Source organism: Geotrypetes seraphini, chromosome 11 (genome assembly GCF_902459505.1).
Source record: "Geotrypetes seraphini chromosome 11, aGeoSer1.1, whole genome shotgun sequence".
In the NCBI taxonomy this organism is placed as follows: Eukaryota; Metazoa; Chordata; class Amphibia; order Gymnophiona; family Dermophiidae; genus Geotrypetes; species Geotrypetes seraphini.
This window is the reverse complement of record NC_047094.1, coordinates 137256255-137270935: the sequence shown is the minus strand read 5'-3', so window position 1 is coordinate 137270935 and position 14681 is coordinate 137256255. Positions and strand designations below refer to the sequence as shown.

The following is a 14681-nucleotide window of genomic DNA, read 5'->3' as shown; positions in this document are numbered from 1 at the left end:
TGCCCCGTGTGAGGATCGAACTCACGACCTTCAGATTATGAGACTGACGCGCTACCTACTGCGCTAACGAGGCGCTGTGCTGGGTTGCCTTATTTTTTTTCTACCCTTCTAGTGAACGTATCGGAGCGCACTCCTTTTTCTCGGCTTCCTTCTGTTTAACGTCCTCGTGGAGCGCGAGATCGCACGAGCTGTTTCAGGTCTCTCTCCCTAGGGACGGGGGCGCGCGCTTGCTCGCCACAGCTGCCCTCGCGCATTCTGGAGGCCCAACAGTGACGTCAGCGGCAGTTTGTTACTCCGCCCCCCCCAGGGCGGTTGCAGTTGAGGCTAAGGCAGAGAGCCAGATCCGGCGGCGGCGGCGGCGGCAGCAGCGGCAGAGCGCGCTAGGCGCGGAGGGGGAAGCCGAGCACAGAGATGCCGTCCGAGAGGCCCTTCAAGCAGAGGCGAAGCTTCGGTGAGTGGGGGGACGAGCGGCCGCTCGCCTTCCGAGCTCTGGTCCTTAACGTTCTTTGGTTTTGTTCCGACATTAGTCTCGTGCTCGTCGGCTGAGGCGTTGCGCGCGCGCGCGCGCGCACGGGGCAAACGTCCGACGCGCTCGAGCTGATCGGCGCCAAAACAACAACAACAACCAACTAACGGGCGACGAGAAGAAGAAGAAGCGGACGTCGATGAAGGTCCTCGAGGCCGACTCGTCCCCTCCCCGTGGAGAAGTTTGTGAGGGGGGTGGGGAGGCGGCTAAAGGGACCAAAGAAATGTCCCCAAAGCTCTTGTAATGCGCAATAAAAGCGTTGGACAAACAGTGATAGAGCAAAATGTCGCCTCTTCCGAGGTCACTTTCCCCCAATAAAAGGCAATAGGACCATTTCTCACTACATTGACCTTGTTTAGGGGGCCGTTTGTTTGTTGATGTCCTGGAGCCTCAACCCTATAAATAAATCCTACGTGAAAAGGCTTTTGCCAACCCTGATGTCACAGAGCATAAGAATAGCCTTATTGGATCAAAACCAGTAGCCCGTCCTCACGGTGGCCAATCCAGGTCACTTGTACCTGGCCCAAACCCAAAGAGTAGCAACATCCCATGCTACCGACTATGGACTCCAAACCTTTCTTAGAACTAGCTACGCTATCTGCTCTTACCACAACCTCTGCCAACGCATTCCAGAGCTTAACTATTCTCTGAGTAAAAAAAATTTCTTCCTATTGTTTCTCAATGACAGACTATGGACTTTTCCTCCAGGAATTTGTCCAAACCTTTCTTAGAACCAGCTACGCTATCCGTTCTTACCACAACCTCTGCCAACGCATTCCAGAGCTTAACTGTTCTCTGAGTAAAAAAAATTTCTTCCTATTGTTTCTCAATGACAGACTATGGACTTTTCCTCCAGGAATTTGTCCAAACCATTCTTAGAACCAGCTACGCTATCCGCTCTTACCACAACCTCTGCCAACGCATTCCAGAGCTTAACTATTCTCTGAGTAAAAAAAATTTCTTCCTATTGTTTCTCAATGACAGACTATGGACTTTTCCTCCAGGAATTTGTCCAAACCGTTCTTAGAACCAGCTACGCTATCCGCTCTTACCACAACCTCTGCCAACGTATTCCAGAGCTTAACTATTCTCTGAGTAAAAAAAATTTCTTCCTATTGTTTCTCAATGACAGACTATGGACTTTTCCTCCAGGAATTTGTCCAAACCTTTCTTAGAACCAGCTACGCTATCCGCTCTTACCACAACCTCTGCCAACGCATTCCAGAGCTTAACTATTCTCTGAGTAAAAAAAATTTCTTCCTATTGTTTCTCAATGACAGACTATGCACTTTTCCTCCAGGAATTTGTCCAAACCTTTCTTAGAACTAGCTACGTTATCCGCTCTTACCACATCCTCTGGCAGTGCGTTCCAGAGCTTAACTATTCTCTGAGTACTTTATAACAATTTATTGAAGAAATGCAATAGATACATAATAATATAACACAGTAAAATAGTCATTACATTTAAATTGACCATATTAACTTCTAATAAATGTTTATCATTCCTTCAAAATAAATTTTTTAAACAGGACTTATTCATATATTTTGTTTAGAATTATAGGAGTTTGTTTGTGCACAATTAATTTATAACATTTTTGAACTCAATTAAACAATGTTTTACTATGAATTCAACTGCAAAGAACATCCTCCTACATCACATTTTTCATTTGCATAAACATTTTATCATTCCTTCAACATATATTTTAATATATCTAAACTATTTTTCCCTATATCCCCTCTTATTACTTCATATATATATATATCTCAAAATCATTCCAATTTCCCTCCCTACCCTAGAATGAAAGGTGACATAAAACATCAAATAATTAAAATAAACAAAAATAAAATAATAATAATAATAATTTTTATATCTAATATAAAGTATTAAGAATCAAACTTCTTTGCTTTCGAGGATAATTTTTGTATATAAGGATCTCAGATTTTTAAAAATAATCGTGTTCTTTTAGGAAATTTACGAACCTCAAAAACCTCAAATAAAATTAAACGATGGAATTGATTCCTCCAATGCCAATAATTTGGAGGATCTTTTTGTAACCAATATTGTAATATGCATTTATGACCAATCATACATGCTTTTTGAAAAAGAATACATCTTTCATGCCCACAAGCTGCTGCCTTACCAAACAACACACCTTTTGGAGAGTCAACCAATTGACAATTCCATAATGACCCCAAAAATAATAGGATGGCAGACCAGAAAGATTTGATCAGATGACATTTCCAAAATGCATGAGACAAAGTATTGGAATCCTTCTCACATTTGATACAAATAGAAGAATTTACTAATCCTGCATGAAATGCTTGAACTTGTGAAAAAAATGCCCTATGTAAAACTCTATATGTACATTCTCTCCAAATATATCCTGTAATAATTTTAGGCAAACGATGAATAGCTTGACTGAAATCTTGAAGTGTTAATTGAATTCCCATTTCATCACTCCATTTTTGTATAATATTGTTTCTCTGAGTAAAAAATGTTTCCTCCTATTGGTTTTAAAAGTATTTCCCTGTAACTTCATCAAGTGTCCCCATGTCTTTGTAATTTTTGACGGAGTGAAAAATCGATCCACTTGTACTCTTTCTATACCACTCAGGATTTTGTAGACTTCAATCATATCTCCCCTCAGCCACCTCTTTTCCAAGCTGAAGAGCTCTAACCTTTCCTCTTACGAGACTTTTAACTATGGTTTCTTATCTGTCAAAGTGAGACAAATTATTCTTGAAAGAGGTTTTAATAGCTGATCACTTGTATCTGTCATATTAATATTCCAGATACAGTATTTATTTTCAATGATGTCTTCAAATGAATTGTATAGGGCAGGGGTGTCAAAGTCCCTCCTGGAGGGCCGCAATCCAGTCAGGATTTCTCCAATGAATATGCATGAGATCTATAAGCATACAATGAAAGCAGTGCGTGCAAATAGATCTCATGCATATTCATTGGGGAAATCCTGAAAACCCAACTGGATTGCGGCCCTTGAGGAGGGACTTTGACACCCCTGGTATAGGGTAAAGTAGAGACTTAGCTTCCAGGAGTGTGCAAGCAGATAATTTTTGTTTTTCATCTATGGTAGTATCCATTTACTGCTTCTCCTTGCTCCTCTTTTTCGAAGTTTACATGTAGTTAGAGCAGGGGTGTCCAACCTGCGGCCCGAGGGCCTCATGTGGCCCCATGAAGTATTTTGTGCGGCCCCGGTCAAGGGCGATGCAGTGTTTTCCTCTGCTGCCTCCCGGGTGTTTACCGTGTTGCCGGCGCATTTGTGCGGCCCCAGAAAATTTTTTTTTCGGCCAATGCAGCCCAGAGAAGCCAAAAGGTTGGACACCCCTGAGTTAGAGCATCACCAGAGTATGTTGCCAGAGCTTCGTCTCGGGCCTGGCTGATTGCATTATGTTGCTAATGATTGATGTAAGCATGCTGGACTCATTTGTTGATGAGAAGCATTGTCTATGTGTACAAATTATTGCCTTTTGACATGCATTGGGGCCTGTTCTACAAAATATGAGAGAAGTTGTTATTCTTCTCTGCAGACAAGGTAAAAGATCTTTCAAGTTGGAGGGGAAATCATCTCTGGATTGCAGTCTTTAAGTCTTGGCACAGATTTTATACTGACTTCACTTCTGGGCCTTTGACTCAGATATTCATTCTTTTCTTGCTAAGCCACTCCATTATTGCTTTTTGTCTGCACTTAGGATTCTGTTTTCAGGAGCTAACTGTAAAATAAATGTTTTATAATTTATAATTGGGGGTCCTTTGAGAGTACAAGACATTGATGTTTCTCAATGTTTTTGCATTACAGGTTCTTGACTAAAAACATATATATTTTTGCTACTAGTCTGTATGGAAGAGGCACAAAAGTGTTGTAGAGAATCCAAAACAGGCAAGGAGTGGAATTTTATATAAAATAATGAAATGGAAAAATTAATTTAAACTTGCATTTATTAAGCACAATTCCAAGCAGCTCATAGCAATAAATACACAATAATATATCACAGTAAAATAGTCATTACATTTAAATTGACCATATTAACTTCTAATAAATGTTTATCATTCCTTCAAAATAAATTTTTAAACAGGATTTATTCATAGATTTTGTTTAGAATTATAGGAGTTTTGATTGAGCACAATTAATTTATAACATTTTTGAGCACAATTAAACAATGTTTTACCATGAATTCAACTGCAAAGAACATCCTCCTACATCACATTTTTCATTTGCATAAACATTTTATCATTCCTCCAACATATATTTTAATATATCTAAACTATTTTCCCCCCTATATCCCCCTTATTACTTCATATATATATATATCAAAATCATTCCAAGCTCTTTGATGTGTATATAAAATGCTATTTTACTTTTGAGAATTATTTTATAAAAAACCATAGTAGGTTCCACTCCTTCAAAAGAAATACCATTGAAAAAGATGACATCAATCAAAAATGACTCAAAAAAATCGATGACTCCCTTTTTATGAAGCCATGTTAGCGTTTTTTTATTGCTAGCTGCGGTGGTAAAAGCTCCTACACTCAGAATTCCTATAAGCATTGGAACTTTTACTGCTGTGGTCTGCGATAACCCCCCCCTCCCATTAATGTGGCTTTATAAAAAGGGGAGTATATTTTTGTGAGTCATCAGATGGTGGATATATAAATGAAGACTGGAGATACTACTACTATTAATTGTTTCTAGAGCTCTTTCAGACATATGCAGCGCTATATAGAGTCGTGAAGGAGACAGTCCCTGCTCGGGGGGATGGTTTAATCTGTTGGCTAGGATGGTGAGCAGTGGGGAGTAAGGTTATGGATTGAAGGCTATATCAAAAAGGTAGGTATTCAGACTGCTTTTAAACAAGGTAAGGGGTCATTCCATGTAAAGTGATCAGATTCTTGGAAAGTGCCCTGCATGACCATCACGGATTTTGATGAAACTTCATATGCAGAGTCCACCATGTCTCAAACGAACTTTGGTAAAGTTTTAGTTTCGCCTGTGAAATATTTGTGGAGATATAGCCATTTGTTTGACCCCATACCACAATGAAATACAGTACGACGATGACATTCTGACAACTTTGAGACACAATATCTCACGAGCTATGTTTCCAAAAAAACTGAAACTTAGCTACCCTGCACAACTTTTGGAGCTCTATTCAGTGCTACCAATAATAATTTTGCTTTCGGTTTTGGCACATGCCATTTCGCCTACCCGAGGCTTCACGAACATTTTAGGTGATGTGGGCGGTGGTACCATTTTGGCGCTACCAGGCGATTCATCTAATTTCTTGACTGCCTGCTTGATTCAGACGACTTCCAGTCGGGCCATTTGACTGACACGAAAAGGGTGTTATCTTTTCCTCCTTCTTTACATGTGCATCTTAGAATTTGCACAGCGCTCTTTTCTCCTGTACTATTTATAGGTATATCGGGGTAATGTTTTTATTCATATAGGAGAGACATGTGTTTCTTTCCGGAGACTTGGGCGTGGGGTCTCGGTCTCAGATTGGTATTCTTCTTCGCTTACCATGACCAAGAGTATGGGATTCTGTACAGTTTCTGGGATCCATATTGCTGACTCCACTGGGAACTTCGACTTGCTTTCCCCTTCTTACGCTACAGCAGTCGCTTTTGTTCCGGTGCTTCCCGGTATCTCAGGGCTCCAATTATTTGGTATGCTCCTCCTGCATCGCTCAGTGTGATTTGGTGGCTCAGCGTGATTTCTCTTTTCAAGGCATGCCTCGGTCTTTGCTGGACTAGCTCATGACCACCGACCATCCCGGGCTGTCGGGTTGGAGGGCTCGGTGGCTTCCATCCTCAGCTCCAGGAGTCTGGTCTTCAGAGGCGACTCGGTACTTGTTCATTCTTCTACTCTTGAGCAGGGTCAGGCTACCTTTCTGGAGCTTCAGATCGTTCTTCCAGATTGCCGCTGAGGGTCCTTTTGGTCAGTATTGGGATGGGGGTATTTCTCTACATCTTGGGCAGTAGGTGTTGCACTCAGTTGGCAGGTGAAGTTGTTCTGCTTCAATGGGTGGACTCTCATCTTCGTCTTCTGTTGGCAGATCCTTTTATGGATCAGGATAAGAGTTTGGATAGACTTTCTCTCCGCGGAATCTGAGCATGGCCCATTTCTTGTATGTTATAGTGTACAGCGCTGTGTATGCTCTGGAAAGTGTGCATGTTAGTAATAGTGTAATCTTCTGCATCCTGGATATTGAGATTTGTGGCTCAGGCGTTCTAGCTCTTTTTATGGACGTGAGATCTCCTTGACCTAGACCTCGTGGCCTCGTCTCTCATTTCTAAGCTTCCTAGCTTCTTCGGCGGGCCCAGGGAGTGGGAGTTAGAGGGGGTAGCTGCATGGTTCCTTTCTCGCCTCTGCCTTCTCTTTTTCAGTGTTTTCCGCTGGCTGATGATAGCTTGGATTTGCCATCTCGAGCTTGCTTTCCGGGCACAGTATTTGTAGAATCTCTGGATTGGCGGCGCCATCCTTACTATGCGAATTTGATGAGTCATTTGACAGCTGGACTAAGAAGTTTCCTGGTATCTCCGGCTTTGTTCACCTAGGGTCCGATCAACATGGATATTTGTACTACTTTAGTATTACGACCTAGTTTTTTGAAAAATCTTGGCTGACTTGGAAGGATTATGCGAAGCAGGTTGTTTCTTCTCTTATCCAGGTGCTACGGACGTCTTCTGTGGCTTCTGCTTCCTTTTGGAGGTTTTTCCTTTCTTGGGTGCTTCTTAACATTTGAACCACTCCAGAGTTCCTTTTTGGCACAAGTGTATTGCCGAGGGCTTAGCGTTCAATTCCCTTCAGCTTCTAGTGCCATTCTTGGCTTGTTATAAGGGTTAGGTATATTGCTCTTTGCTTACTTCTCAGCTTCATGTAGTTCAGTTCCTAAACAGAGTGCGGTATATTCATGCGCCTCTTAGAAAGCCCGGTTTGGAGTACAATCTTCACGTACTTCTTCTCAGTTTACCGAAGGCTTCATTTCATCCTTGTCTTTTGGGACTCTAAAGGGCTGTGCCGTTGAACATGGGGTTTCTTGTGGCCATGGCTTCAGCTCTGCAGTTTTCTATGTTGCAGGCCTTGTTTAATGGGGATTCCTATTTCTGATTTCCGAAATATGGGGTATCAGTTCGGATGGTACCACTATTTCTTTCTAGGGGGGTGTCATCCTTTCTTTTATGTCATGCTCGCTTTTCCTTCCTTCTTCCTGGGAGGAGAAATTGGGAGCAGTGCTTTTATTCACTGCATTTTTTTGATACGTACGTAGCGTTCTCCGCGAGCTCGGTTTCTAATGACTTTTAGCTGTTTATATCTCCTTTTTGTATTCTTCAAGGGAAGCCTCAAACATATGGCGGCGTCCGAAGCCTCCATCGCTCAATGGGTCCAGGAGGACATTCTTTATGCTTGCTTGCTGGCAGGGAAGCGGTTGGCGAAAGAACTTCATGACCATTCCGCTGGAGCGATGGCTACTTCTTGGGCTCGGCCTAGAGGTTTTTTCCTTGGAGGAGATTTGTCTCGTGGCTAATTGGTCTTCCGAGAGTGCTTTCTCTCCACATTTCTGCTTGGATGTGGGGGCGCATGCGGTAGGGGCGTTTTGTGCTTCGGTTGTTGCGGAGGCGGCGTTTGCTTCCCACCCAGATTGAGGATTGCTTTGCTACATCCCATTGGTCTCTGGGTTCATCTGCTGCTGTTGCTAGGGAAGGAAAAATTATGTTCTTACCTGTTAATTTTCTTTCCCTTAGACGCAGAAGATGAATCCAGAGCCCCACCCTTTCTGGATATTGTCTCTCAGTTTATTTTTTTCTTTTGCAACTTTCGCAGTTTGTTATTATGGCAGGTTGTTTTCTGTATTATTGCATTTTGAGATTTTTTATGGGAAAGAAGTTTTTTACATGCTATGCCTATTGATGGTTACGGATGCTTGGGCAAGGAGCTATACTGGATAAACAGGAGGAGTGCCAGCCAATAGGACCACCTGTTAATCAGTTTCTCTATCTCCGCCTGCTGGTAGATGTGAGCTATCCCATTGGTCTCTGGATTCATCTGCTGCGTCTAAGGGAAAGAAAATTAACAGGTAAGAACATAATTTTTCCTTATCTAGGCTGGGACAGGAAATGGTTTTTCAACCCCAGAACATATAGCTCAGACTTGCCAAATCTGAACCTATATCCTGATACCACCAAAATCCTGGAGTAAGGCCATTAAGGCTACATCTGTAATATCCATCTGGGTTAAGAACAACAGTACATATGGAGAATTTCTGTTGTAGTGCAATAGCTCTGTCATTCTGGACAGACAAGCCATGCAGAAGGAATCCAGTCCCAACGTTTGAATCCCCCCTCCTTCACTAGAAGGCTCTGCTGCCTTCTTCAGTTTTTCCTTGTGCATGCGAGCTGGAAGGAGTGCGTTTGGTCTTTTTCATGAATTTTGGATAGCTTTCAGTGCTCGGAGCTCCCCTTGTATCTACTGTTGTCCATGGAAGACAACTGCTACAAGTGACTAAATTTGTTTTGGGTTTTTTTCTCCCCCCCCCCCCCATTCATTGAATAGTGAAGCCAGTGCACAATTTGTAGAATTTGAGCTTAGCATGCATCAACCCATTGCTTAACTTTGGGCAATCTTTATTGATGTTCCCCAACCCCATTATGCTCTTATGTTTGCTGTATAGGGTTCCATTTAATTGATTTCTGAATTGACCTGGCAATTAAAATTGCTTTTGTAGTTTTGCTTATTATGTACTATCCACCTTGGATTATATGTTTTTTATATATTCAAGTTTATTCAAGTTTATTAGGTTTTTATATACCGCCTATCAGGGTTATCTAAGCGGTTTTTACAATCAGGTACTCAAGCATTTTCCCTCTCTGTCCCGGTGGGCTCACAATCTATCTAATGTACCTGATACTACTTTTTTTTTTTTTTTTTTTTACTTTTGACTATTTTGTTAACCACTCATTTTATATCACATATAGCGCTGAAAGATGTACACAGCGCTGTACATTTATACATTTAATAGATGGTCCCTGCTTAGAAGAGCTTACAATCTAACTTGAACTGATAGACATGACATCTAGAATTAAGGATGCATTGCAGAACCCAAGGTGAGAGGAGTTGAAAGCAGTCTCAAAGAGGTGGTTTTTTAAAACCGAGCCTAGAACACTGCCAGAGATGGATCCCACTGAAGGGATTCAGGCAGCTTGTTCCAAGTAATACGGCACAAGGGACAGAGTCTGGAGTTGGCGGAGGAAGAGAAGGGCATAGACAGCAGGTACTGACCAGCTGAGCGGACCTTGTGTGTACTGGGGGAGATAAGTGAAGAGAGATGGTAAGGGACAGCCAAGCGAGTACACTTTCAACTGTCCAATGTCTTGGATCCCATGTCAATTGGGGTCTATGGGCGAAATAGCAGTAGCTTTGGATCTAGCACTTTTACTTCCTGCTGATGCTGAATACCTTTTATAACCATTTTCTTTTTCCTTTATAGCTGATCGTTGTAAAGAAGTACAACAGATTCGAGAACAGCACCCCAACAAAATCCCTGTAAGTAACCTTGCCTTTCTCAGAATAGTTGTCCTCCTTAGATGGTATATGTTAGGGGATTGCAGGCAGAAAAGCTTTCTTTTTTTTTAAATTGCATTTGCTTGTGGTGGTCTGTACCATTTTACAATAGTATGCACTATGACAAAACAATACAAAAATGTGCTTGACTTGTGTTCTTAAATAAAATACGCTCAAAAATTATACATTTCTCCAAAATACAAAAGTTCTAAAAACTTTGTATATTGACACAGAATATGTCTGCATAGACAATAAGCACAGTGGCTGACGATTCAAACAAGAAAAAAAGAAAAAGTTAGTTTCTATTCTATAATGCCAAACATTCCACTTATGGTGATTGGAACAAGCACCTAGCTGAAAATGAAGACTGGTGGTCCAAGCGGTGAGCTGGGACTGGAGTGATCCTACCCGCATCCTGTCCTAGCCTAACCACCCGGCTTCCTTCCCACCTCCCGGAACCCTGGTGGTCTAGCAGTGAAGTGGGGCAGGAGTGATTTTTCTTCAATCCTGCCCTGTGCAGAGCCACGATCAGAAATGGCCGCACAATTCCTGGGGCAGTCTCTTGAGATCGTGAGACTACCCTGAGAACTTGCGCAGCCATTTCTGATCGCAGCTCCAATTGCTCCTGCCCCGCCTCACTGCTAGACCACCAGGGTTCAAAAGGTATGTTGGAGTGGGGACTGGGAAGCGGGGTGGTTAACAGTTAAATGCAATTAAAGGCATGAGCCTGGATAATGAAGAAAGAATGGCGAATGCTTTAAACCCGCTAGAAAGCTGCAAGAAGGTAATTAGGAACAGCTACCAGAGGTTGAGGTTTGTACCCTTCCCAAGAAAGGGGACAATATCACTGATGAGCTAATTTTTGTACTCATAAGAAGAGTAACTCCAATGTGAAGGAGGATTGCTGAATTCTTGTGGACTAATTTGGTTTTCTTTTGTTTGCACCCTTGACTGTTAAGGGACAGTAAAAAAAGGAACCTTCCAAGCTTCAAACCTTGCTTAATTTATTTTCTCCATGAGGAGTTCATTAATTTGACTCCATTCAGGTGTGTTGGACTTGGTAACTTGGCCTCTACAGTTTGGGTCCAAGAAGCTATTTTTAATGGTCTGAGACTTCCATGTCATCAAATGTCATGTTCTGAACGGAATAAGTGATATGTTTATAAATGTGATTCAAATGTAAGGCTTCACTTAAGAGAGAACTTCTTATTTTTGGACATACAGGTTATCATTGAAAGATACAAGGGTGAAAAACAACTTCCAGTGTTGGACAAGACCAAATTTCTAGTCCCTGATCATGTTAACATGAGTGAATTGGTCAAAATAATCCGGTGAGTAAAAGAAAGTGACATAGCTGTAGTATAAAAGCATGCGGGGTGTATAATAAAGGAATCTTTCTGGGGAGGCAAGAGTTCCCACAGCTGCTTGGTAGTGATCTGCTGCCACTGGATTTGTAGACAGGTGGTACTTAGCCTGCATCACCACCATATTGGAAAAGCCAGAACTACATTTTATTAAGTAACATATTACTCTTAGGTTTTCAAGGACAAGGTAGTTATTTTGTTGCTTTGTATTTTTCTTCTAGCTTATAGATATGTGGGCCTCTCTTCTTGTCAGCATGCTGCCCTATGAGAATGCCAGGATGTTTAAGGGCTCCAACCGCGTATAATTTGTCCTACACAAGCTAGAATCCTCGGGGGGAAATAACAGACTCACTATAGGAGAGGGACCACCTACTAGCACCACATATATAAGTGAAATGACTAGGGGTCACTTTGTAAATTTAGAGGGAAATTTTAGGAAAAAAAGTAGCCCCCAAAGCAAGGACCCTAATTTTAAACTGAAGAAACTGTTTATAATGTGCTCAGGTGGTTCTAGAAATATCTGGGAAAACTTGAAGCTCCCCCCCCCCCAAAAAAAAAAAAGAAAATCTTCTTAATGTAAGCTTTCTAAATGTCTACATTATCCTTCTCTAATAAAACAGCAACCATCAAGGCTCTTGATGATATGTCATCCTGAGTAGTTTCCAAAAATGTAGATTCATTAGCTCTAGGTAACAATACATCTAGAGCCAAACCATCTTGGGCTTTACAAAGTACTTTCAAAGGCAAATAACATTTAGAAATACAATTGAGTTAGTGATAACAACAAAACTTTTAAAAAATATTTTCTCAGCAGAATCTCAACAGATAAACAAGGGACAAACTGGAAAATTCAAGAATCTCAAGAGATAGTTTTTCCCAAAATTCCAGTTGTTTATGTTAAACTGTCCTTAAGGCCAGATATTCCCACTGATTGGAAAGTCCCTTCTTGAGATTCCATTTTCTTTAATTGTAAACCAACCTGAGAGAAGATGTAGTCCATGTTTTCTACCCAAGAGACTACTTGCTGGGAAAAGTCACAGATTTGCTGCACAGTCATTGTAACCACTTTCCAAATATCTAAGAGAGATTTCTAGAGAGTCTGTGTTTAGTCTGTGTGGCAGCCATAACTTCGAATTGGCAGCTTTATAATACATGCTTAAGTCAGGTACTCCCACACCACCCACTTTTCTATTCCTATAAAGTACCTGTTTAGATATCTTTTGCCACTTCCTATTCCATATAAATTTAAATAGACTTGTGCACCCCCAATAGAAATTTCAAGGGGACTGGAACAAGAAGAACTTGTTCATCTTAATGGTGACACTGCTTCCAGATCTAGATAAAGGTAACATGCTCCATTGTTCAACCTCCCTAAGAATCTGCAAATAATGTGCCTTAAACAGATGACAGTACCTTATCATTAACATTACTTCCCAACTATTTAATACCTGTACCCTTATAAAGAGATGATCTTAAAGTGGTCTTGAGAGCATCACCCAAATTTAAGGTTAGTCCTATTAACTAATAAGGATGTAAAAAAGTCAGTAGGGCATTGCCAGCAAACAGGACTACTTTCTTTTCCTGCCCACCTACCGCAACACCCTTGATTTCACAGTTAGTTGTACAGCTGCTCCAAAAGGTTCCATCACCAGAGCAAATAAAAAGGGAGCTAAAGAGAGGTGTACTTCTGTTCAAAGCAAATGTAGGGTGGTTGTCACCAAGAATTAACTTAATGTTTTTAAACTTTCCACTAGAATGTTGAGAACTTGTGCTAGAAAAGGGTTACTGTAGCCTAGATTGATGGCACAATAACTTGTGGTTTCCTCCTGTCTCTCAGGCGCCGCCTGCAGTTGAACCCAAACCAGGCCTTCTTCCTGCTGGTGAACCAGCGCAGCATGGTGAGCGTTTCCACCTCCATCTCTGAAATCTACGAGCAAGAACGGGATGAGGATGGCTTCCTATATATGGTTTATGCCTCACAGGAGACCTTTGGCTTCTGAAAGCAGGAAGAGCACAGAAAAAAATGCAAAAAAAGAAAAAAAATGGTGGGGGGTCTGGAGAAGATGCGGTGCCCCCCAACTTGGTGGATACAGGGCACAATGCAGACTGACATCCTCCTCCTCTGAGTGAAGCAGTAGTGCCAGAAACATCAGAGTATGGCTCTTACATACACGTTAACGTTTGTTTGTCAACCCTGTGTATAGCAAATAATGTTGATATCTTGCATCACCCTTTTCATTCTATTCTGTATTATAAAATAATTATATGCTAGGGGTGTATTTTTATTTTTAATTGGCATTATGTTTTTCATGATAAGAATGCATAATGGAATGCCTGGCTGATGGGCATCAGTGTGTGTTTCAGAACAAAGGGTATGAGAATTTCAGGAGACTGCATGAGACAGGAAGTCATAGGATAATTAATAAAATGCCAGAGTGAATTGCTAATGAGTTTTAATTGATTTTAGATGCATATCGACTTGGTGCTTTTTAGACTTGTTGATAGAATACACAATTACAGTCTTTTATTAATTGTTTTTGTAACCTGCCTCTTATGTAGATAAAATGAACAGCTTTCTTGCACTTTAAATATCTGTTTAGAAAGTCAGTCTTGTCCTATTGTAAGTTATAGATGGGGTTTTGGACTTTCCTTTCCTTAAGTTGTTTGCTTTGTTTTTCTGAAAAATTTTCCCTCATTTCTACTGCATGCTGTTGTAAAATGTCGCTGTGGTCAAAAGGGGAATAGCACACGTGAATGTTTGCTATTATTGTAGGGGGGGTTTCCTTTATGTACCAAAAAATGCATATAAAAACGTGAAATATATATATTATATATAATTAAAATTCCATGCCTGCCTTCAACGGATTTGTTTGCTTCATCTTCTGGCTAAAGGTATGCACTTTATTGAGCTAAATTTTCCAATTCTCTATGGAATAATCTAGGTAAAATATATTGTGTAGTCAAATTGTTAAGAACATTTTAGAAACTATTTTAAAAACATTTGGGGAGCAGGAGAACCCTATCTGGGGAAAGGAGAGTGTGCTGTAGTGGCTACCCCCGTGCCTCCCGTAGCAGCGGCGTTTCCTTTTTGGTGGCAAGTTGCAGGCATCTACTGAGATGGACCCCTGACGTCATCGGGTCCGTTTCGAAGTGGATTTAAAGTGTGCCGCCGCCGCGGACAGACCGGGAGCAGGAGAACCCTATCTGGGG

At 41.3% G+C, this 14681-nt stretch overlaps 1 protein-coding gene and 1 non-coding gene across 2 annotated transcripts; one reads left to right on the top strand and one right to left on the bottom strand.

Moving 5' to 3' along the window:
- On the bottom strand, positions 1-73 carry TRNAM-CAU. Its single transcript has one exon. It is a non-coding gene; the product is annotated as a tRNA-Met (tRNA).
- Positions 74-292: 219 nt separating this feature from the next.
- On the top strand, positions 293-14336 carry MAP1LC3A (microtubule associated protein 1 light chain 3 alpha). Its single transcript, XM_033963977.1, has 4 exons — positions 293-451; positions 10034-10089; positions 11332-11438; positions 13309-14336. The coding sequence occupies exons 1-4, from the start codon at positions 412-414 to the stop codon at positions 13469-13471; spliced, it is 366 nt and encodes a 121-aa protein (XP_033819868.1). The 5' UTR covers positions 293-411; the 3' UTR covers positions 13472-14336.
- The last annotated feature ends 345 nt before the right edge of the window (positions 14337-14681 follow it).

Bases quoted from the DNA above. Each gene is read 5' to 3' on its own strand.
- MAP1LC3A (XM_033963977.1), top strand. From the start codon at position 412: ATGCCGTCCGAGAGGCCCTTCAAGCAGAGGCGAAGCTTCG. The intron at 10,090-11,331 runs GTAAGTAACCTT...TTGGACATACAG, and splicing joins AGCACCCCAACAAAATCCCT to GTTATCATTGAAAGATACAA. The intron at 11,439-13,308 runs GTGAGTAAAAGA...CCTGTCTCTCAG, and splicing joins GAATTGGTCAAAATAATCCG to GCGCCGCCTGCAGTTGAACC.